Consider the following 23,536-nt stretch of genomic DNA (forward strand, 5'->3'; position numbering starts at 1 on the left):
AACTAAAGATAGAAGTTTCGCATTACGGAGTTGTTTCCCAAGCCGCAGGGACTCTCGGGACCAACTTTTAAGTTCTCCGAGCTATAGTAACAGTAATTTAATTAGGCTTCAAGTTTAATTAGATTGTGGAAGCAAAGTCATTTCCACGAAGAATGGTGTTTTGTGGCCTGCCTTCATTTCCGGACGGAACTAGGAATTACCCACATGACCACAGAAATGGACATTTGTGTTTGTTAATTCATGCTCTGCAAAATGCGTGGGCCTCTGGCTCTATGACGGGAGACAGTAAATGGGTGAATGAGTCTTGCATTATTGGCTGTCAGGGTGGATGTATTTCAGAGATGGTAGTCCAGACTATCCCCTACTTTGTAACATAACGAGTTCCTGAAAACCTATTTGACAGTTGGATGGTGACAGTAGATGCCAGCCAGTGACTCCTGCTGCCAGAGCTCCCCTGTGGGGACGGTGGATGGCTGGCAGTGCCATCTGGGGGACTAGAAATCACTATTCAGCAAGTAATAAACAGAAGTCTAAATGTGGCTCTGAAAAGGTAGCTTAGGATATCAGTGAATTACGGTGTTGGGAAGTCTACTTTAAAACAAGACCACTTATGTTAGTGTGGCTCGATGTAGCAGGGGCTCCCTGGCCCATCCTGTAACCTGCTATTACAGCTGGTAGCCAGTGTGATACAAGTAAGGATAAACTGATACAGTGTATGTGCATATGTGTGCTTTTTATACCATTCTTTCATATGTACTTTTTTAAAAAATGCAAACAGCTTATATAGTAATGTTCTCCAAAAAATTATTCCTGGTAATTGGGGGTGGGGTGGGAAGAAATTCATGTACTCCAGGAAAGATAAAAAGAAGTGGAAATGTTACCAGAAACTCTACCACTTAGAGACAGTGCTGTTAACTTGTCAAAGAACATCCTTCCTGTTATTTTTTTAGGCATGAATACACACACATGATTTTACATGGTATTCTGAAACCTGCTTTTTACTTAACATACTATGAACATCTTTCATCTTTTCAACTAAAACATTTTTAGTTAAAAAAAAAAAACAGCAACAACAAAAAAAGCCCTGTTGCTGTTGAGTTGATTCTGACTCATAGCTACCCTGTAGGACAGACTAGAGCTACCCCAAAGGATTTCCAAGGAGCGGCTGGTGGATTCGAACTTTCGACCTTTTGGCCGGCAGCTGAGCTCTTAACCACTGTGCTGCAGCAGGGTATTTTTAATTTTATTGCATCAGTTATTTAACCATGCTTTTATTTTTCAGCTATCAGACATAGATATAGTCATATCTCCAGGGGTGGTTATGTGGATTAAATGATAATGTGTAAAATGCTTGGCAGGGCACAGCGGGTGGCATGTAGGAAGTGGTCACATGGTGTGGACGTCTTCAGTTCTCATTCACATCACTACATAGCTCCCCAGAAAATGGGTAACAGTTTATACCTCCACCGACAGTGCACAGAGGTGTTCCGGTTTCCACGCCCTCACCGAATGCATTTTGTCATACTTATTATTAAGCTTTGCTGGTCTGAAAGGTGAAAAATTTCATCACTTTTTTTCTTCTTTGATTACTGTGAAATTGAACAGCTTTTCATATGTTGATTGGTCATTTCTTTGTCCTTTTATGAATTACTTGTTTGTCTGTCTTAGTTACCTAGTACTGCGGTAACAGCAATACTATAAGAGAATGGCTTTAATGAACAGAAATTTACTTACTCACAGTTGAGGAAGCTACGTCCACATTCAGGGCACTGGCTCCAGGGGAAGGTTTTCTCTGTCTGCTCTGGGGAAAGGTCCTTGTCTGTCTTCAGCTTCTCTTTCTCAGTTCCTTGGCACTCTTCATGTGGCACGTATCTTCCCTCCGTTGGTGCTTGCTTGTTTCTGTGCCTAATCTGCTCTTTTCATATCTCAGAAATGGTTGGTTTAAGACACACCGTATACTGATAAGGTTGCGTAAACATGACAAATGAGACCTTATTCCCAAATGGAATTACATCCACAGGTATAGGGATTAGGATTCCAACACATATTTTGGGGGGACATAATTCAATTCATAACAGTCTGTTTTGCCTATTCTGAGGTCTTTGTCTTTTTCATATTGATTTCAAAACCCTTTCTATGTCAACCCTTTGTTGTGTTGCAGATAATTTTTCCTGGTTCTTTTTTTTTCCTCCCTCAACTTTCTCTTTGGTGTTTTGCTGTCTAAGCTTTTTTATATAGTCAAAATAATCTTTATATTATGAATTGTGGTTTTTGTATCCTTCTTTGTAAAGGTCTTCTCATTCTAATATAAAAATATTCACTCATACTTCTAGTATTTTTATGATTTCACTTTTTACATTTAAATCTTTGCTCTATCTGGAATGTATTTGGGGGTGGGAGTAAGAAAGGAGTTAGAAATCAACTTTTAATTTTTTCCAAATAAGGAGTTGTTCCAATACTTTATTCAATAATCCGTTTGTTTACCAGTAATCTGAAATGCTAGCCTTATCATACACTAAAAGAAACCTCAGTCCATTCCTCGACCCTGTTTTGCTCCCTTGATGTCTTGTCTATTCCTATGCCAGTAACCCATTGTTAAAAGAAAGAAAAAAAGAAATATATATATTTATGTATACATACATGTATATATCTACATATATGTTACGGATTGAATTACGTCCCCCCAAAATATGTGTTGTAAACACTAACCTCTATGCCTGTTATTTGGAGCGCTGGCGCCAGGGCGGTTAAGAGCTCGGCTGCTAACCAGAAGGTCAGCAGTTCAAATCTACCAGCCACTCCCTGGAAACCCTATGGAGCAGCTCTACTCTGTCCTGTAGGGTCGCTGCGAGTCAAAATTGACTGGGTTTGGGTTTTGGTTTATGCCTGTTATAATCCCATTTGGGAATGGGTTGTCTTTGTTAGCGAGGCAGGATTAGTGTAGGGTATATTTTGAGTCAGTCTCTTTTGAGATATAAATAGAGATTAAAGGAAAGCTAGCAAGCAGAAATGGGATAAGATAGATGCCAAGACACATGGAGATCACCAAGGAACCAGGAAGCAGAAGCTGAAGACACAGGGACCTTCCCCCAGAGCTGACAGAGAGAAAGCCTTCCCTTAGAGCCTATGCCATGAATTCGAACTTCTAGCCTCCTAAACTGTGAGAAAATAAATTTATTTTTATTAAAGCCACCCACTTGTGATATTTCTGTTATAGCAGTACTAGATAACTAAGACAATATATATTTTTAGATGTTTTGTTTTATGTCTTTGTCTTATTTTCCAAAATAGAAGTGCTTAAAGTATTATACCACATAATAAATTATGAAATAATTTAATGAAATAAATGTTGAATCCCTGCTAGTTTCTAGGAGCTTGTATTCACCAAATTATTTTAGTCAAGCTGGTTATGAAAATGATTTTCTAATACTTATTAAGCAGCCCCTTGAGTCTTTGAACTCTTATCTCCTAGGGCCTTTCAAGTACTTAGAAGATGTAGGTGTCTTTGGTAAGATTGGTTGAGATCATTGGATTCCTGAGCCATGCCCTTACAGCTCTGTGCACTTGGAGTTCAAAGTCATTGTATGTCATGCTGGGACTGTGGGCATCAGTTGGGCCACAGAGCTGGCATGGGAAGCCAAGGCAAGCTGAACATGAGTAAGAGGCAGGCATTAGGAGTATGCCAGAGAGGAGAAGCATGGTACCTATGGGAAAGTACATGGACTGGTAAGCATGGCCTTAAGAGTTGGGTGATCTTGGCAAATTAAATTATTAAACTTCAGTGTTCTCTTCTGTATCATGGAGATAAAGTTATCTGCTTTGAAGAGTTCTGTGCTTCCGGTATTAACATCCTTTCCTCCTGGGAATCAGAAAACTGAAAGGAATTAGGAAACACATAGTTTCTTTGCTCTGATTCCAGGCAGTGAAGGTCAGAGACGGGATAAGGAACGGGGACAAGGCATAAGTTCTTGAATTCAAAGCAACCCCCATGTCAAGCTGAGTGCTGTGTATGTGTTTTCCTGTTGGAGCAGAAGCCCGCCTCACAGCACATGCCTCAACAGGGAGATGACAGATAGGTTAACTTGGCAAAGATGCGTGTTTGAGCTGTTCCTGTTTTAAAGCAGTTTCAACATCTTTACCTGTTGCTTCTGAGTCGATTCTGACTCATAGTGACCCTATAGGATAGGGTGGCACCACCACATAGTGTTCCCAAGGCTGTACTCTTTATGGAAGCCGACTGCCACATCTTTCTCCCATGGAGCGGCTGGTTGGTTCACATCTCCAACCTTTCATTTAGCAATGAGTGATTAACTACTGCGTCACAGGACTCCAGCATCTTTAATTGGGGTTTCAGAACGGGTATTTGTTTCCTGCGCACAGGATGGGCAGTACATACCAGGGATTAATATGCGTCTGTAGAAGCAAGAATAGTTTCATGCTTTTCTACTCCTGATAGAATCAAGCTGATCTTTGACACAGCTAGTCCTGAACTTCCTGGTTTCTGAGCTTCCCACCCTAGAGTTTGATTAGGTAGTCTGAGTTACTGCATTTGCCCTGTGGCCTCTATGTGGCCTTTGGATTGTTAATCACACAGACAGCATATTTACGTGATTTCCGTTAATGTTGACCTATTTCTAGATCATACATTTGACCAACTACTCAGCATTACTGATAGCCAGATCATGTTCTCTAAGTGCTAAGTGAGCTGCCTTTTAGGCATACTACTTTAGAGCAACACAGCTTATGGTTTACCAGAAACAAAACATGCTTCGACTGTCCCCGTCCTCTCCATTTCAGTGGTCTTGAATACAACTAATTTATAACATCTTCTTTATAACAGTGGCTGAGATAGATGCTCACTTCTGCATTCTGTTGGCTGGACTTCCCTACTCCTAAATGTTTTTATATGATTCATTATTTTAATATTACAGAATACTTGTTGGTAATATTGTATAGGAGGTTTTGAGTTTTCTCTTCCTCAAGGGATTATTCAGCCTTTCAGTTCTCTCTGGCCACAAAGCTCTATCCTCTGCTCATATTTCTTTTATTCTAGTACTTTGCCTTGATTAGAACAATCGAACCATAAGTTATTGGTTGGTTATATTCAGCCGTGTATACCACTGGAAACCAATCCTGTCTGAATAAGTGACCCTGTGGCTTCATCTCAGCTTACTTTGGATCCTTCAAGCAGAAAAGTACTGATCCTAAAGGATCTTTTGAAACACATTTCCTTTTCTCTATTTTTATTTTCCTTCAATACAAACCTTAGCTTTGAGTTTATCCTGATACTGAAATTCTTATTTAACCAGTGTTTAATAGCATCTAATTTTTTTTTTTATACTCAGCACTTTACTAGTTGATGATAGTAATCGATTTTATTTGTGTTGCCCCTTTTCAAAATACATGCATATATCTTAGGATTTATTTTACCTACATACCTACCTTCCTCTGTCATCCTGTTGTTGCTTATATCTGCTCCAGCTTCTGTAAGACTTGCTCACATCTCGGTATTCAGATCTTTATTATTTCATCCTCAAGTATTTGAATTTATTTTCTAGTACCTCTAAGTTCAGGGCATCTTTGCCAGTTTTTGACAAAATTTTTGGAGTTGATATCAACTCGACAGCAGTGGTTTTTTTTTTTTTATGGTGAGAATGACAGGAGTAAGGTCACTATTGTGTGGACATCCAGGAATATGTACTATACTAGTATTTGACAGTGTTTTTGTTTTCTGGCACGAAGGGCATAGGAGTTATGCTTATTCAGCCATTATTTACTGTATTGGTGGTAACCATGATAGAAAGAAGATTATACGCAGGTCCATGATGTTGGTAGCAGGAGCGTTTTTTTTTTAAAAGAAATCTTTGTATGCCAAGTGTCTTTTGTATTTTCTTTTATTATCATCATGATCTTTGCATCTAGTTATATAGCAGTGCTAGCAGGTTTCTTTTTAAAGCTTAGTATTAAATATCTTTTCCCATTTTAATTTTACATTATTCTGCCAAGAAAAAAAAATTGAAATGTGTGATGGTTAATGTTATATGTCAGCTTTGCTAGACCATGATTCCCAGTATTATGTAATTATCCTCCATTTTGTGGTATTATGTAATTATCCTTCATTTTATGTGCCGTAAATCCTGAATCTCTATATGTTAATGAGGCAGGATTAGTGTGGGGTGTATCTTGAGTCACACCCTTACTCAAGTCACAGCCTTACACAAGTATCTGATGTAAGGGCAGTTTCTTTGAGGGTATGGCCTACATCAAATATATATATATGAGTGCTCTGGCAAAGTTCCTTCTCAACTCTGGATTCTGCATCTGTCTCATCATCACCTAACCTGTGGTTCTTAGAGCTTGAGCCAGCAGCCTGCCATCTGACCTGCCAAGTCTGGGATTCACCAGCTTCCAAAGCCCCATGGGCCAGCAGTCTTGCTGTCTGACCTGCAGATTTTGGGTTAGTCAGCCCCTGCAACCACATGAGTCAGGAGAGGCCTCCAGGCTAACACCTGACCCATGGATTTGGGACTTGCCAGTCTCCACAACCAAGTGAGCCATTTCCTTGAGATAAATTTCCCTCTCTGTATTTATGTATATATGGTTCACTGGTTTTGTTTGTCTAGAGAACCCAGCCTAAGATATTTAAGTATTCAGAGTGGTTATAGAGAAACAAAATTGCAAGGATGAGTTTTCTAAATTGGTTCTGAAGTCTGGCTATCTTGAAGGCACTGATGACTCTGCCTCTAGTAGTAAAGAGGGCACTGCTAATCCATGGCACGAGGAGGCAATAGAAATAGGCAAAATATCACCACCAATAGACCAAATATTTTATGAGAAACAAGGTCCTGGGGTGATTGCATATTGGATATTTTTCTATAATTTTGTCAGAATTGAGAACTATGAGGAAACTTGTTCGTTGGTCCCACTTTGGCTAGACAAAGTGGTAACAGAAAGAGGTGAGCTCAGGGCTTCAGAGTCACAGCTCAAGCACCACATAAAAAACCTGAAAGTGGCCACTTGCACCCTGAAAGAAAGCCTTGTTTCTTGTAGTAACAGAGCTGATGTTGCTGAAAACCAAACCCGAGTCTTATTCTAAGTGTGGCTGAATAACAATGTCAGTTGAATTCCCAACCTCAGATGGTGTCAGAAATTAAAGTGAGGGCATCGATTGGGAAGAAATGGGATCTTGCAACTTGGGATGGGGACATATAGACAGATAATCAGGAATCTGGGGACAGCGAACCCCTGAGTTCCACTGAATCACTCTTGTCAACAGCACCACCCCTCCAATCTGAAGAGGTTGCTCCTTCTTTGCTAAGCCACCCTCTCCAGAAAACCATTATCCCTTCTACCCCCATTTCATGAGATTAACCCATCTGTGCCTAAAGCTAAGATCTTGGCCTAGGGCATTGCCTGAGGCAGGTGCCTTACAAAATATTGTTGAATGTTGCTAGTACCCACCCCACCACCCATTTTTGCTTCTAGACCTATAACTAGACTTAAGTCCAGCAGGCCCTAAAAGGTGAAGTACAAAGTGCGACCCAGGAGGAGGTATGTTACATTCCAAAAGAACTACTTGACTTTTCTAATATATACAAACAGAAACCTGGGGGAATAGCTATTAAGGGTGTGGAATAATGGTACAAGGGATGTAAAGTTGTATCAGTTCTGAGTTTATTGTTATGGCCCACTAAGCACAGATTCTTCCTTCAGTGTTTTAGCTCAAGAAGTTAGAAAAGGACCTGATAGATTATTTGGTTGGTTCACTGAAGCATGGATTATGTGGTGGCCTAAGCTAAATCAGGTTGAAGTGCCAGGCCTGCCTTGGTGTACTGTAGAAGAAAGTGTCCAAAGGCTTAGGGAAATTGGTATGCTAGAGTGGATTTATCAGGTTGGACCTACAGACCCACCTGTGGAGTACCCAGAGGACACATCTTTTACCACAACGGTGAGAAACACATTTGTGAAGGGAGCTCCAGCATCCGTGAAGACTGCTGTGATTGCTGTTTTATGTAAGTCAGATTTGACATTGAGAACTGCTCTAACTGAATTAAGATACCTAACTACAATGGGGCTGATCAAACCCCATGGTGGTAGTGGCCAAGTGGTGGCATTTAATCGACAAAAGAAAAGGTGGACGTGGGTACTGTAATGGACAGCAGAGTCAAAACAGTAATCAGAATAGCCTGACTTGTATGAACTTATGGTTTTGGGTACTTAGTCATGGTGACCCTAGGAATGAAATAGATGGGAAATTTACTGTTTATTTGATCTGTAGAAGCGGAAGAATCCTAGATCAATTGAACGCCAGTCTAACTAGAATTGCCAAAATAAAGAGTCATGGCCCCTCAATCGGTTTCCAGACTTGAGCCAGTTTACGGATGCACAGCTCCTTGAACGAAGGGAATACTGCTTCCCCTTGAGGAAGGACCCCACTGCACTGCCAAAAATTTATACTGTTACTGTTCCTACTAGCCTTCCCCAAAGGGACCTGTGGCGTTTTATGAGAGTGACTGTTCATGGAGGAAAAGGAAATAATCAGACTTTTCAGAAATTACTGGACACTGGCTCTAAACTGACACTAATCAGGAGACCCAAAACATCACTGTGGCCCACTGGTCAGAGTGGGGACATATGGAAGTCAGGTTATTAATGGAGCCTTAGCTCAGGTCCGTCTCTGGTGGGTTCCTGAACCCATCTGGTAGTGATTTCCCCAGTTCCAGAATGCATAATTGGAATGGGATTGGTCAATTTTGCCTTAAAAGAGAGCTAGTTGCAGAGCAGAGAGGAAAAATCCACCACCAACAAGGAAGGACAGACCAGCAAGAGAGATCCAGCAGTAGAGACCTGGCAGGAGACTGCGTGGTGGGCTTCCTGACCCATGGAGAGAGAAAGCTGAGTGCCTTTGGGCAGAGACTGAGGGTCAGGGAGAGGCATGCCTGATGGAAGAACTGTATCCTGAATGTTCCTGAACCTGAATTGTAACTGTAACTTCCCTAGTAAACTCCGTAATTATGAGTATGGTCTGTGAGTTCTGTGTGGCCACTGCAACGAATTATCGAACCTAGTAGAGAATGCTGTGGGAGGGACAGTTGGTCTCAGAATTAGTGAAGATGGCAGAGGGAAGGCATGTCTGACCTCCGCCTCATTGGAATGAGCCTTGTGATGTTGATCTTGAGTCACCTTTCCCCTTGTGAAGTAAGAGGAGGTCAGACACTGCCCTCAGGCCATTTTTACAGGGATGTATCTTGAGTCATACTCTTAACTCAAGTCACAGCCTTACTTAAGTATCTGATGTAAGGGGAGTTTGAGGGTATGGCCTGCATCCAGTATATATGAATGCTCACTTTTGCTCTGGATCCTGCATCCAGCTCATCATTGTCTGACTTCTGGTTCCTGGGACTTGAGTCAGCAGCCTGCTTCCTGACCTGCTGATTCTGGGATTCACCAGCTTTTGTAGCCATATGGGCCAGCAGTCTTGCCATCTGACCTGCCAATTTTGGATTTGTCAGCTCCTGCAACCACATGAGTCAGAAGAAGCCTCCAGCTTGATGCCTGACCCATGGATATGGGACTTGCCAGCCTCCATAACCACATGAGCCATTTCCTTGAGATAAATGTGTCTATATACATGTATACATATATGTGTGTGTATATATACTTGTTTTGCTTCTCTAGAGAATCCAGCCTAAGACAAAACTCAAGTTATTTCACTTCCATGATTACATGATTAGCTGGGTTATGTAAAACTTGGTGACTTTGTTTTTTGCCTCTGTTTAAGCAGATCCAGGCCCTAGAAAGACGGGACTAGATTATAAATATTTTTCAAAAGTATACTACAAAAATGGATGGCATGTTATTAGCCAGGTTATGAAGTAAAGATGAGGGTAAGGAAGGGACGCTTTTTTTCAGAAACAGAATTTCTGAAGAGTCATAGTTCATCATTTTTTCCCAAAACGGTTGGAGGAGGGGGTAGAATCTCAACATGAGCTTCAAAGTACTCTCTGTGTGAGAGGATGGCAGTTGCCTTGCTGGGGAGAGGGATAGCTAAGTTAGACAATCCCTTCCCTCCACAGCTAGGAAAATGGAAGTAGAAATTTTATTGCCCAGTAGGTGTGAAAATGGGCTCAAGCTTGGTTGGTACTGAATTCTCTAAGAGGTTTCTTCTAGAAACAGACAACTCAGACTCTTACTCTCACTTTAGCAAAGAAGTTATTTTTCAAAGCTTTTGAGAAGTTTCTCCCCCACCCCTCCAGTGAGAAGGCTCAGAGAAGAGAGTCATCAGTACTACAACTTTCTAGGCTATAAAGAAATTCCTGAAGGTTGGAAACCCTGTTGAAGTGTACAAAGTCTGCCACCACCACCAGGACATGAAAAATCTGCTGAGACTGAAACCATCTGTCACATTTTCCAGGAAAGATGTGTTCAGGAATTTGAACAGCATAAAGGCTAGTTCAGTGATGTACATTGCAGCCATGGGGGAGAACCAGCCCATCTGGCACAGTGTGGTGGCCTTGACAAAGCCCTCAGCGGTAGTCAAATGCATGGTGGGCACAGCACCACTCAAGCCAAGTCCAGGGAACACTCTTACTCTTGTGTGCCGTTGTGTAGCAAACCAATCCCACAATGATGGCAGAAATGCCCAGGACACAGATGATGGAGAGCCATGGGGAGCAGTAGAATGAGTAATAGAGCCAGGGCACAAAGCCCCCCATAATCAGTAGGGCAGTCTCTGAATAGTCCAGCTTAGAAAAAGTACAAAAGGCTTTCTCTGAATGACAGTAGACATTTGAAAGAACAAGGAGAAGGTGAGGCAGAGCACCGCACCCAGAGAGAACATCCTAAAGACCACCTCCTTCTGTTGAGAGGCCATGAAATACATATTTGGTCTGAGCATGGTCAAGATTCCCAAAAAGAGAAATAGCTTGAAACCGAGCAGGTGGATCCAGATTTGCCAGTCTTTGTATGGATACTGTAGAGGCTCTTGAAGCAAGCCTAAAAAGAGAGCATGGATGGTCTGTGGCCATGTAGCAGGTCATCATTTTCCTTCCGCCAGTTGAAGAGCATATCATATGGGATGACCCTCCAACATCCTTCCCAGACTTTATATATAAACTCCTCTATCTTCATGCTGTGGTGGGTTTGCAGGGAAAGCATCTGTACCTGTACCTCCTCCTCTTCTTCCTGGGGCATTGCAAGTGTTTGCTCCTCTTCATCTTTGATTGGGTTGGTGATTACTCATTCGCCCCTCTAGCAGGGGTCCCAGTTCAGCCAGTTCCACTGTGTCAGCTTCCCTATTACCGACAGATGCCTATTACCTTGTGCTACTGCAGACCCTTTGTGAGATGACATCTGGCTTGGTACCTCAATACCCTGCAGCTTCATCTTGGGGAAGGGTTGGGATCTCTCAGCTCCATGGGACAGAGATCTTGTGATGATAGACAGGCCAGGCAGGTGGACTCTTCTGGGGCCTGGGTCTCCTGCGCTACATCCTGCAGTGCTCAACCAAGGAGCCCTGCATCTTCAGTGCTCTCCCTGCATTGAGAGGGCATGCAGCAACACAAGGTCACCTCCATAGCCATGTTAGTGTGCGTAGAATTTTGTGGAAATGTTTGTGGAGCACTTATGTATATATTAGACCTTGTTTCATTCTTGATCTGATGGGTAATATCAAATCATTGTGTCTTCCATCTAAAAATCTACAGTGTAATTTGAGAGGTAGACATGAGAATAATACCTGGGAAGAGCTGTGATAGTTAGAAATCAGAATGGTTGATTTTACATAGAAAGATGGTATTTCAGCTGTCTCCCAGATCTTTTGCACTGGTTTAGTCCCTCTCTTGTGGTTGTCAAAAAGAAAATACCACCATACAATGTGGAGGAGCAGTTGACAAGTTCAGAAGGACAGAATTTTTATTTTGGAGACCTGCATTCCTTTTTTTTTTTTTTTTAAATGTGATAAAAAATATATAACAAAACATTTGCCATTTTAACTATTTTCAGCCTTAAACAATAACTCCCCATCTCCCTCATCCCACCCGTCCTTGGCTACCACTAATAAACTTTAGTCTCTATGCATTTACCTATTCTAGATATTTATATAGGTGGGATCATGTCATATTTGTCCTTTTGTGTCTGACTTATTTCACTCAGCATAATGTTTCAAGATTCATCCACGTCATAGCATGTATCAGAAATTGATTTTTCTTTATGACCGAATAATATTCCATTGTGTGGATTTACAGTATGTTGTTTAGCTGTTCATCTATTGATAGATGCTTGAGTTGTTTTCACCTTTTGGCTCTTGGGAATATTGATGCAATGAACATTGGTGTACAAGCATCTGTTTGAATCTCTGCTTTCAATTCTCTTGGGTATATACCTAGAAGTGGTATTGCTGGGTCATATGGCTTAACTTTTTGAGCAACTGCCAAACCATTTTCCACAGCAGCTGTACCATTTAACAATCCCACCAGCAATGAATGAGGGTGCCAGCATCTCCACATCCTCATCAACACTTGTTATCTGCCATTTTTCTGATAATAGCCATCCTAGTGGGGGTGAAAGGGTATCTTATAGTGCGTTTGATTTGCATTTCCCTAATAACTAATGACATTGAGTATCTTTTACATATGCTTATCATCCAGTTGTATATCTTCTTTGGTGAAATGTCTATTCATGTCCTTTGCCCATTTTTTGATTGGGTAGTTTGTCTTTTTGATAAGTTGTAAGAATTGTTTAAGTATTCTGGATATTAAACAATTATCTGATATATGGTTCCCAAGTATTTTTCCTCATTCTGTAGTATGTCTCTTCACTTTATTGATAAAGTTCCTGATACACACAAGTTTTTAATTTTGATAAAGTTCGATTTATTTTTCTTCTGTTGCTTGTGTTTTTGGTGTCAGCTAAAAATCCATTGTAAAAAACTAGATCCTGAAGCATTACCCCTTTGTCTGGCTCTAAGAGTTTTAGTTCTTACAGTTAGGTCATTGATCTGTTTTGGGCTAGTTTTCGTGTGTGGCATAAGGTGTGGGTCCAACTTTATTCTTTTTATCTGGAGATCCAGTTGTCCCAGCACCCACCATGTATTGCAGAGACGATTCTTCCCTTCATTGAATGGATTTAGCATCCTTTCTGAAAATCATTTGACCATAGATTGATCAATAGGCTGAAACCTGCATTCCTAGAAGATATTTTACTGGGTATGGAATTCCAGGTTGACAGCTTCTTTTCCCAGTACTTTAGAGGTGTTGTTCCACAGTCTTCTGACTTGCATTGTTTCTGAGGAGAAGTCTGTTGTCATTCTTTGTTCCTCTATACGTAATGTTTCTTCTGGCTACTTTTAAGCTTTTCTCTACTACTGGTTTTAAGCAATTTGAATATGATGTGCCTTGGTATAGTTTTCATTATGTTTCTTGAACTTGGGGTTTGTTGAAATCCTTGAATCTCTGATGTTTTTGTTTTTTATTAAATTTTAGACATTTCTGGCCATTATTTCTTAAAATATTTTTTCTGCCTCCACCCCCTCTCCTCCAGAGAATCCAATTACATGTATATTTCACTGCTAGAAGTTGTTCTATAGCTTGCTGATGGTCTGTTCATTTTCTCTGACTTTTTTCTCTCTGTTTTACTTTGAATAGTTTCTATCGTTATGTCTTCAAGTTCACCAATCTTTTTTTTCTGCGACATCTAATTTCCTGTTAATCCTGTCTAGTGTTTATTTCATCTCAAGACATTTTAATTTTCATCTCTAAAAATCCAATTTGGGCTTTTCCTTGGTATCTGCTATGTTTTTACTTAACATGCTCAGTTTATTCTCTAGCTTTTTGAACTTGTGGGGTACAGTTATAACTGTCTTAATGTCCTTGCTTACTAATTCTATTATCTGTGTTATTTCTGGGTCAGTTTGATTGATTTTTCTCCACATTATGGGTCCTGTTTTCTTCTTTGCTGCCTGGGGATTTTTTTTTCCCCTTTGGGCATTAGGTGAAAGTTTACGGAGAAAATTAGTTTCCCGTTTGATAGTTTGTACATAAAATATTCCATGACATTGGTTTCATTTCCCACAGTGTATCAGCACTTTTCCCCCATTTCTGCCCTAGGTTCCCCATTTCCTTTTGTCCTGATTTTCTACCCCTTCCTGCCTTCTCATCTTTGCTTTTGAGCAAATGTTACCCTTTAGATCTCGTATAATTGATTGTTCTAAGGAGCACATTCCTCTCGGGTGTTATTGTTTATTTTATGGGCCTGTCTGTGGTTTGGGTGAAAGGTGGTCTCTGGGAATGGCTTCAGTTCCAATTCAGAAGGGTGTCTTAGGGCCATAGTCTCAGGGGTTTGCCTGGTGGTTTTTGATTAAACGTTACATGAATTTTATCTTGTTTGGTGCTGGATATTTTTGTATTCCTATAAATATTCTTGAACTTTGTTCTGGGGCATAGTTTACTTCAAAACAGTTTGCTGTTTTTTGGTCTTGCTTTTAAGCTTTTTTAGGCATAACCAGAACAGCATTTAGTCTAGGGGTAGTTTTTCTCCACTGCTGAGGCAGAACTTTTCCAAGTCTTCTACCTGGTTTCCCATGAAATAAGAGGTTTTCTCTTGGAAGCTCTATGGGGCAGTTCTACTCTGTCCTATAAGGTCACTGTGAGTCAGGGAATCGGCTTGACAGTAGTGGTTTTTTTTTTTTTTTTTTTTTGTCTATTCTGCCTGGTGGGAACAGGAACTATTCCTAGTCCTATTTGAGCTCCAGGTATTATTCCAATCCTGTCCTTTTCCATGGCTTCTTTCTCTGGCCTGAGGTAGTTGCCTTACATGCATGTCTTGGTCAGTACTCAGCTGAAGACTTGACAGGGTAGTGGGGGCCTCCCCTCCGCACATCTCCAGTTTTCTTTCTATGTAGCTGTCTCCTCTTTGCCACACTACTCTGTGAATTGCAGCCTCTTTGGCCTTACCAGAGTAAGTTTTCTCTCTTAACTTTGGGAGACCTGTGGACTCTACCTAAGTTCGCCTTCCTTGCCCTGTGGCCTGGAAATTCTCTCCAGGCGGTAAGCTAGGGCAATTGTAGGACCCTCCTTGTCTGTGTCCTGTCTCTCAGGGATCATTGCCCTTTGTCGTCTGATGTCTAATGTCTTGAAAATCATTTTTTCATATATTCTGTGTGTTTTTTTAAATTGTTTTAAGCATGAAGGTAAATTTGGTCCATGTTACTCCATCTTGGCCAGAAGTGGAAGTCCTCTTAGGACAGAACTTTTACATTTCACACTCCTTTCTGTCATGGGAAGATTAAGTGGGTCTGACATTATCTTTTCACTTCAGCATCTTCCTTTTCAGTGCTTCACAAGTAGTTCTTATAGAAAATTAATTCACTATTTACTGAGTGCCTGCTAAGTGCTATGGTATGTATTACTTGCTAAAATGAACAGGCTTGGTCCCTGCGCCAGATGGACTTCAGGTCTAGTGAGGGAGACAGAAAAGGTTATTATTCTATAGTTGAAGGTAATACATATTTTGAAAGATCCAAGATGCTACTACAATGTAGTGTTAACATGTAAATTGTATTAAATATGGTAAATTATTTAGGCTTTAGAATTGATGGCCTTTTGCTGACATTCGGGAACTCTGTTCCCTAACCATGACCACGTTGTCGACACTTTTCTGGATATCATATTTCGTTTATTAAAGGGGGAGGGTTGAATGTATATTCTTAGTGCCCTGACTCTCCTGAATTTATTTCTTTTCCACATGACCTTTTCTTTCTACCTGAGCATTGATCTGCAGTTAGAATTTGATTTCATTCTTCTCTTTTACTTTCACCAGTCTAAGAATGTTAGAGACTGAAATATAAAAAGGCTTGTTAAATTTGCTGTAGATAGATGAGCTTGATGGCTGCACATTTTCATAAGTAAAATTTGTTGGCTACTGGGAGGCAGGGGTGAAAGGGTTAAGGGTAGCAGAAAACCTCAAATATGGTTTAAAAATCTGACCCATGTTTCCAGAGGCAGTCTGAATGATGAAGGAGGACAATTATAATTCGAGTTGTTTAGGTGAAGCTGAGGATTGCTAGTGACATCTGATAATCCTCCTTCTTCTGTGATGGAACAATAAATAGGAAAGTGTGAGTAATGCCTGCCTGCGTTGACTGAATCAGGTGTGTAGAGTATTGCCTGAAAAATCAAAGTTGCAGATCCTGATTGGTTCAAGACTGATGAAGCCTTGATCAAGACAACCATGAACTCCATTGCCATAGTTGGTGGAATTTCTTTTTTTATTCTAGTTAGTTGTTGTAATCAGAACCTTCCTTGGAAATAGCCTGTGTTTAGAAGACTACTAGCCTATGTGGTCTGTCTGGTACTTGTAATAGGTCTGGTGCTTGTAGTAGGTCTGGATATTCCTCCTTCTCCTCAAGGAACTTATTGATAAAACTTCAGACACTGTTTACTTGCTCAGAAGAACATGCAGTCCTGCCCCATGTGGAATATCTTACAAGGCATGTTGCAATGTCAATTTTTAAGCTTCTGGTTCCAGATGTCTCTGGTGACCCTGTTTTTTCTCAGATGCTTGGTGAGCCTACATGTATGAATACCCTTTCTGTCCTGCCGAGGCTGTGAGAAACTCTGCCTAAGCCTTTAAGAGTTAACCAGCATTTCTGAGAAAACCCTGTGTGAGGAACTGATTGTATTAGTACAAAGATTGTATAAGGCATTCTTCTGACCTCAAAGGTACTTATAGTCTAGAAGGGAAATAGCATGGTGAATTCAGAAGCCCATTCGGAAGGACCACAGGAAGAAATTAGAAGATAAGCAAAACAGTTCATGTTTAGAGTTGTTTCTTTAGATGTCTCCATTGCGATTGGTGGCTTGAGTGACCAAGTGGCTGGCATCCCACCATTTATAGACATGTTCTATTTTGAGATTGAGTTTGCAGTTTGGGGAGGATATGTAATTATTTTCAACAAATGCTTATTGAGTGTGCAGAGTATCATGGTGCACACTGGAAGTACCAAGAAGCATAAAGTTACATCCTCTGCTTCTAAGAACGTCTCATATTTGGGAAGGCAGGGCATATTCAGTTTAAAAACCTTAGTAAGATTTAAGTCTTCTTGAGAAAAAAAAAAAAACGTAATCATCAGCATTTAGTAGAAATAGATACTAAACTATTAACTCCTCTGGGTATTAGGGCTTGGGGTAGAGGGGCATGAGGCAGGGGAAGGGGAAGGATCTTTACTTTTTACTATATATACTCCTGCATGGTTGGAAATTTTTACCAAGTGCATGTATTGCTGTTCTGGAATTTTTATTTTTTGTCACTTAAAAAAAAATAGAACATTGTACATATAATGTTAACTGTGAATGACTCTGCATGTAGGATTATGAGTGATTTATATTTTCTTTTTATACCTTACTATAATTCTCTGTATTTTCTGTTGTTGTTATTAGTTGTCATCGAGTCAGTTGGAACTATGGCAACCCCATGTGTGCAGAATAGAACTGCTTCCTTTGTGGTTTTTTTTTTTAATTTTTTTATTGTAATATATACAACACATACAACATCGGTTTCTACATGTACATTTCAGTGACATTGATTACATTCTTCAAATTGTGTGCCTGTTATCACTCTACTCTCTTTTTCCAAACTGTCCCACCACTTATAACATACTTACAGTGTACTCCAAGCAAAACCACTCTCTTTTACCCTCCTCCTGCCCCTAGTAACCTCTAATTATTTTGCTTTCTATATATTTGCTTATTTCATATAAGTGGTGTCATATATTACTTGCCCTTTTGTGTCTGACTTATTTTCTTCAGCATAATGTCCTCAAGCTTCATAGAGTTTTCAAAGCTGTAACCTTTCGGAAGGAGGTCACCAGGCCTGTCTTCCAAGGCGCCTCTGGGTGGATTTGAACTGCCAACCTTTCGGCTAGTAGTTGAACAGTTAATTGTTTGCATCACACAGAGACATCTTCTGTAGTGAGTACATATTTTATAAATAGAAAAAGTATTTGAAAAGCAAAACCCCAAAAGCATCTACAATGACAATTATAACTATATTTCAACATGCTTACCATATTAAGTACTCAACTACTAGTTGAAAGCTTGGTGGTTCAAGACTACCCAGAGGTGCCTCAGAACACAGACCTGGTAATCTGCTTCCAAAAAGTCACAGCCCTGAAAACCCTATGGAGTAGCTCTACTCTGCACACATGGGGTCACCATGAGTTGGAATCAGCTTGATGGCAACCAACAACAACAGTGTTTTAGGTACAACGCAACCAACTTTCTCTATCTTATTTCTCCACTCCCTTCGCAACTCTATTGTTACTACTGTTATTATTAAAATAAAAGGTGAAACAATGGCATTTGCTTCATGCTTCTGCCCCTGTCATTTGAGTGAGTTAGCCTAGAAGCAGAGGGAATCCAGCTAATAACTATCCAGCTATACAATGGAGGGTGCCTAGAAAAATTTAAATTATGTTAATTGGGTTACAATTATGTGTGTCAGTGTGGGCTATGATCTCTTGTTTTAAATCATTCTAAGAATACTTTGCTATATCTTTATATTTAGTTCTGTTGGAGAAAAACAATTAGATAATCCCCATCTCCCCATCTGGTGCAGTGAAGAAAAGTCAGCTGCTCGACGTACTTTGTGTGAGAGAAAATTAAAATTTCCAAGTTATTTGTAATTCAGGTTAAGTAGTTAAATCCTGTCTTTCCCAAATTTTGTTCTAGGAATATATGTTCCCTTCTAATTATGAACTTAATTACTGTGAGCAGTGATAAAATTCTGAATTATTTAAGGAAATCAAAGATTAAAGGAGAGTAGATGTCATTCTTAAGTGACTTTTTTTAATTTTTATTTTTTCCCTCCCTTGTAGCATGTGTTTGATGATCTCAGTGGCTCCGTGTCCTTGTCTTGGGTTGGAGATAGCACTGGGGTAAGTATCATTTTAAGTCTCTTAATTCAGCTTGGCAAGTAGAAGATGTAGATTTTGGGGATTTAAGCAATGAACGTTACTTTCTGAAACTGTCTTCAACATCAGATGCAGAAAATGCGTATTTGCGGGACAGACTTTTAGGAAACCGTAGTTGGTTTGTTTTTGCTTTAGAACTGGGGACATCTTGAAACCACTTTCTTTTATAACAGGAAGATAGACACCTTTTTAGTCTTTGGTGGCTGCTTGGCATCAAGATGAGCAAAAAGAAGGAAGAGGAAGGAGAGTGCTGTGTGCTGAGAAAGGAGCCTCACAATACTTGGGAAAACCCCTGCATAGAAGCGGAAAAGTGTGCATTACATGCCTTGGCATTTTTCCTCCAAACTGTATTGTTCCTGTGTTCTTGCCTTCATTTAGTGTGGAGGGGCTATGGCTCCCATAGGCTCATAGTTGTTCAGCTCCATCAGTCGTTGGCACAGCCAGCATTGCGGAGTGGGAGGAGAGTCAGTGAGCTCCTTATCCCTCCTGGCTTATAGCCAGTCTCCCATTAGGAAGGGGCACTGAGTATGAATTGGCCTCAGGCATTAAACGGGTTTTGGTGTTCCCTGGCTCCATTATTACCTTGCCTGAATGAGGACTGGGGCCACATCTCATGCTTCCTGTGTTCCAGGAATGCATGTATCATAGCATTGAGGCATATGACAGCTATGTCAGGAGCCTAAAGAAATATAATATTGGTGATGAAGAACAAGCTGTAAATTTCTATTTTAATTAATTTCTAAACTTGTAGTAGAATTTCTGTAACACTCAGTTTCTTCTAAAATTTGGCTTATACCCTAATTTCCATGTTTTACCCATTTATCTAATATAGTTGGTATCTCCAAGATTTCTTGTTATATGGGTATCCAGAATGTTTTCCTCATGCATATTTTCTTCTAGAAAAAGAGTTATTTAAAAAATGAATTCCATGGAGAGCTAACAGGGAAAAAAAGAAAAAGACAGACTTAAGTGACACACTGAGTGGTTATACAACCTCTGTCTGAGCATTCACAACAGTCTAGCCTCTGTTAGCCAAAGAAAAATGGATTTTGCCTAAGAATATCTTACAATAGTATGGATACAGAATAGTCAGATACTTCCTTTGTTGCTGTGTATAGATGGGTAGTTTTGCTTCACTGCTTTGAGTGTAGGCAGTAGGGACAATGCTAACGAAATGTGTTAGAACACCTTGTAAGTCCTGTTAACTTCGTCTTTCTTAGGTTTTGGATATATCAAAATAGAGACCACTACAAGGCAGGGCTATCAACAGTCTTGTAGATGTTTATTTAATCCCATCACATCTCAGCATGTGATTGTACTATCTTTCTACTAACTGCATGCTTTTGTCTCCCCCCAGGTCATTCTAGTCTTGACTACCTTCCATGTGCCACTGGTAATTATGACTTTTGGACAGTCCAAGCTGTATCGAAGGTGAGATGCATAATACATGGCAGGGACCTTTGACCAAGTAACACATTGTGAATGTAGGTCTCCACTTTCTAGATATGATGGAGTCTTAACAGTTGATTTAAAAGATCTACCAGCTGAACCTAAATTTTCACCTGATTGTCAAACTCAGCACACTTTTGAATATCTATTTAGCAACCAAAAGAAGCATGAAAAGGTAACTTTCCAAGGGGTTTAGGGACCTAGTTCCAAGGAGATTAGATCGACCTGACTGAGTAGCAGAACAATAAAGGAAGATGAAGGAAGGGTCTGTCTATAGTGATGTGTATTTATGTTAATTTAAATATTACTTATGGAGAAAAAGGAATAAAGCACATCCAAATGGGTAAGGAAGAAGTAAAACTATCCCTATTTGCAGTCGATATGATACTGTACGTAGAGAACCCAAAGGACTCCACAAGAAAACTACTAGAACTCAGAGTAGTAGGATACAAGATAAACATACAAAAATCAATTGGATTCTTGTACCCCAGTAAAGAGAACTATGACTAGGATATCAGGAACGCAATAGCATTTATAATAGCCCCTAAAAAAATAAAATACTTAAGAATAATCTAACCAGGGACATAAAAGACCTATACAAAGAAAACTACAAAACACTACTGCAGGAAACCAAAAGAGACCTATATAAATGGAAAAACATACCACGCTCATGGATAGGTAGACTCAGCATTGTGAAAATGTCAATTCTACCCAAAGCAATCTACAAATACAGTGCATTCCCTATCCAGATACCAACAGCATTCTTTAATGAGATGGAAAAACTAATCATTATCTTTAAATGGAAAGGCAAGAGGCCACAAATAAGTAAAACACTATTGAAGAAGAAGAAGAAAGTAGGAGGCCTCATACTACCTGACCGCAGAACGTACTATACAGCTACGGTAGTCAAAACAGCCTGGTACTGGTACACAACAGACACACTGGCCAATGGAACAGATTCGAGAACCCAGAAGTAAATCCATCCACCTATGGTCACCTGATATTCGACAAAGGCACATGAGTCCATTAAATGGAGAAAAGACAGTCTTTAACAAATGCTGCTGGCAAAACTGGATGTCCATCTGTAAAAAAATGTAACAGGACCCATACTTCACACGAGACACAAAAACTAATTCAAAATAGATCAAAGACATAAATAATAAACTAAAAACTCTAAAGGTCATAGAAGAAAAAATAGGGTCAACGCTAGAGGCCCTAAATACGGGGCATAAATAGGAATCAAACCATAACTAATAATACACAAACACCAGAATATAAGCTAGATAACTGGGATCTTCTAAAAATTAAACACTTATGTTCATCAGAAGAGTTTAGCAAAAGAGTAAAAAGAGAACCTTCAGACTAGGAAAAAAAATTTTGACTATGACAAATCCGACAGAGGTCTAATCTCTAAAACCTATAGGAAAATCCAACACCTCTACAACAAAAAGACAAATAATCCAGTTAAAAAATGGGCAAAGGATATGAATAGACGCTTCACCAAAGAAGACATTTCAGCAGCTGACACATGAGGAAATGTTCGCAATCGCTAGCCATCAGAGAAATGCAAATCAAAACTACAATGAGATACCATCTCACCCTGACATTACTGGCATGAATCAAAAAAACAGAAAATAGCAAATGTTGGAGAGGCTGCAGGGAGATTGGAACTCTTTTGCACTGCTGGTGGGAATGCGAAATGGAACAACTGTTTTGGAAAATGATATGGTGCCTCCCAGAAAGGTAGAAATAGAAATACCATACAATCCAGCATCCCACTCCTAGGAATATATCCTAGAGAAGTAAGAGCCATCACATGAATAGACATGTGCACACCCATGTTCATTGCAGTGTTGTTCACAGTGGCAAAAAGATGGAAATAATCTAAGTGCCTATCAAGGATGGATAAACAAACTTTGATACATACACGCAAGGGAACACTACGTAACAATAAAGAACGATGACAAATCTGTGCAATATCTCACAACATGGATGAATCTGAAGGGCATTATGCTGAGTGAAATAAGTCAATCACAAAAGGACAAATACTGTATGAGACCACTGTTATAAAAACTGTTGAAAACGTTTACACACAGAAAGAAGCAATCTTTGATAGTTATGAGGGAGGGGGAAACACTAGACAATAGAAAAGTTGTAGCTTTGGTGAAGGATAAGACAGTGTACAATACTGGGGAAGTGAGCACAGCTTGACCAAGGCAAAGTCATAGAAGCTTCATAGACACATCCATACTCCGAGGGACCAAATTATTGGGCTGAGGGCTTTTGACCATGGTCTTAGGAGACATCTACCTCAATTGGCATTACATAGTTTATTAAAAAAAAAAAAGTTCTACATCCTGCTTTGGTGAGTAGCATCTGGGGTCTTAAAAGCTTGTGAGCGGGCATGTAAGATACTCCACTGGTCCCACCCTATCTGGAGCAAGGGAGAATGAAGAAAAGCAAAGATACAAGGGAAAGATTAGTCCAAAGGACTAATGGGCCACAACTACCACAGCCTCCACCAGACTGAGTCCATCATAACTAGATGGTGTGGGAATGTTACCACTGACTGCTCCGACAGCAATCACAATAGAGGGTCTCGGACAGAGCTGGAGAAAAATGTAGAACAAAATTCAAACTCACAAAAAAAGACCAGACTTACTGGTCTGATGGAGATCGGAGAAACCCAGGAGTATGGCCTCTGGACACCCTCTTAACTCAGTACTGAAGTCACTCCTGAAGTTCATCCTTCAGCCAAAGATTAGACAGGCCCATAAAATAAACAGTAATACAAATAGCTGAACCATGTATGCAAGACTAAATGGGCACACCAGCCCAGGGGCAAGGATGAGAGGGCTGGAGGGGACAGGAAAGCTGGAAATAGGGAAACCCCAATGTCAGGAAGAGGGGAGTGTTGACACATCATGGGGTTGGTAACCAAAGTCACAAAATAATGTGTATTGTTTAATGAGAAAATAATTTGCTCTGTAAACCTTCATCTAAAGCACAGTAAAAAAATATTATTCGCAGGAAGGTAGTATACTCGACAGCACTGGGTACTGGGTTAGTATGGAACTTAATCTGCTTTCTATTCATTGAGCACAGTGTTTTTGTTATATC

The 23,536-nt window shown here is 40.1% G+C and overlaps 1 protein-coding gene and 1 pseudogene across 2 annotated transcripts in view; one reads left to right on the forward strand and one right to left on the reverse strand.

The window, feature by feature from the left end:
- SORT1 (sortilin 1) overlaps positions 1–23,536 on the forward strand; it is an 86,748-nt gene that overhangs the window by 12,842 nt on the left and 50,370 nt on the right. For both annotated transcript variants that reach the window (XM_064282451.1, XM_064282452.1), the window contains exons 2-3: positions 18,872–18,931; positions 20,325–20,398. In XM_064282451.1, coding sequence (XP_064138521.1) covers positions 18,872–18,931; positions 20,325–20,398 — 134 coding nt within the window. The remainder of the gene's footprint in view (positions 1–18,871; positions 18,932–20,324; positions 20,399–23,536) is intronic.
- On the reverse strand, positions 9,666–11,352 carry LOC100666822 (adiponectin receptor protein 1-like; annotated as a pseudogene).

Source organism: Loxodonta africana, chromosome 3, assembly GCF_030014295.1.
Source record: "Loxodonta africana isolate mLoxAfr1 chromosome 3, mLoxAfr1.hap2, whole genome shotgun sequence".
Classification (NCBI taxonomy): Eukaryota; Metazoa; Chordata; class Mammalia; order Proboscidea; family Elephantidae; genus Loxodonta; species Loxodonta africana.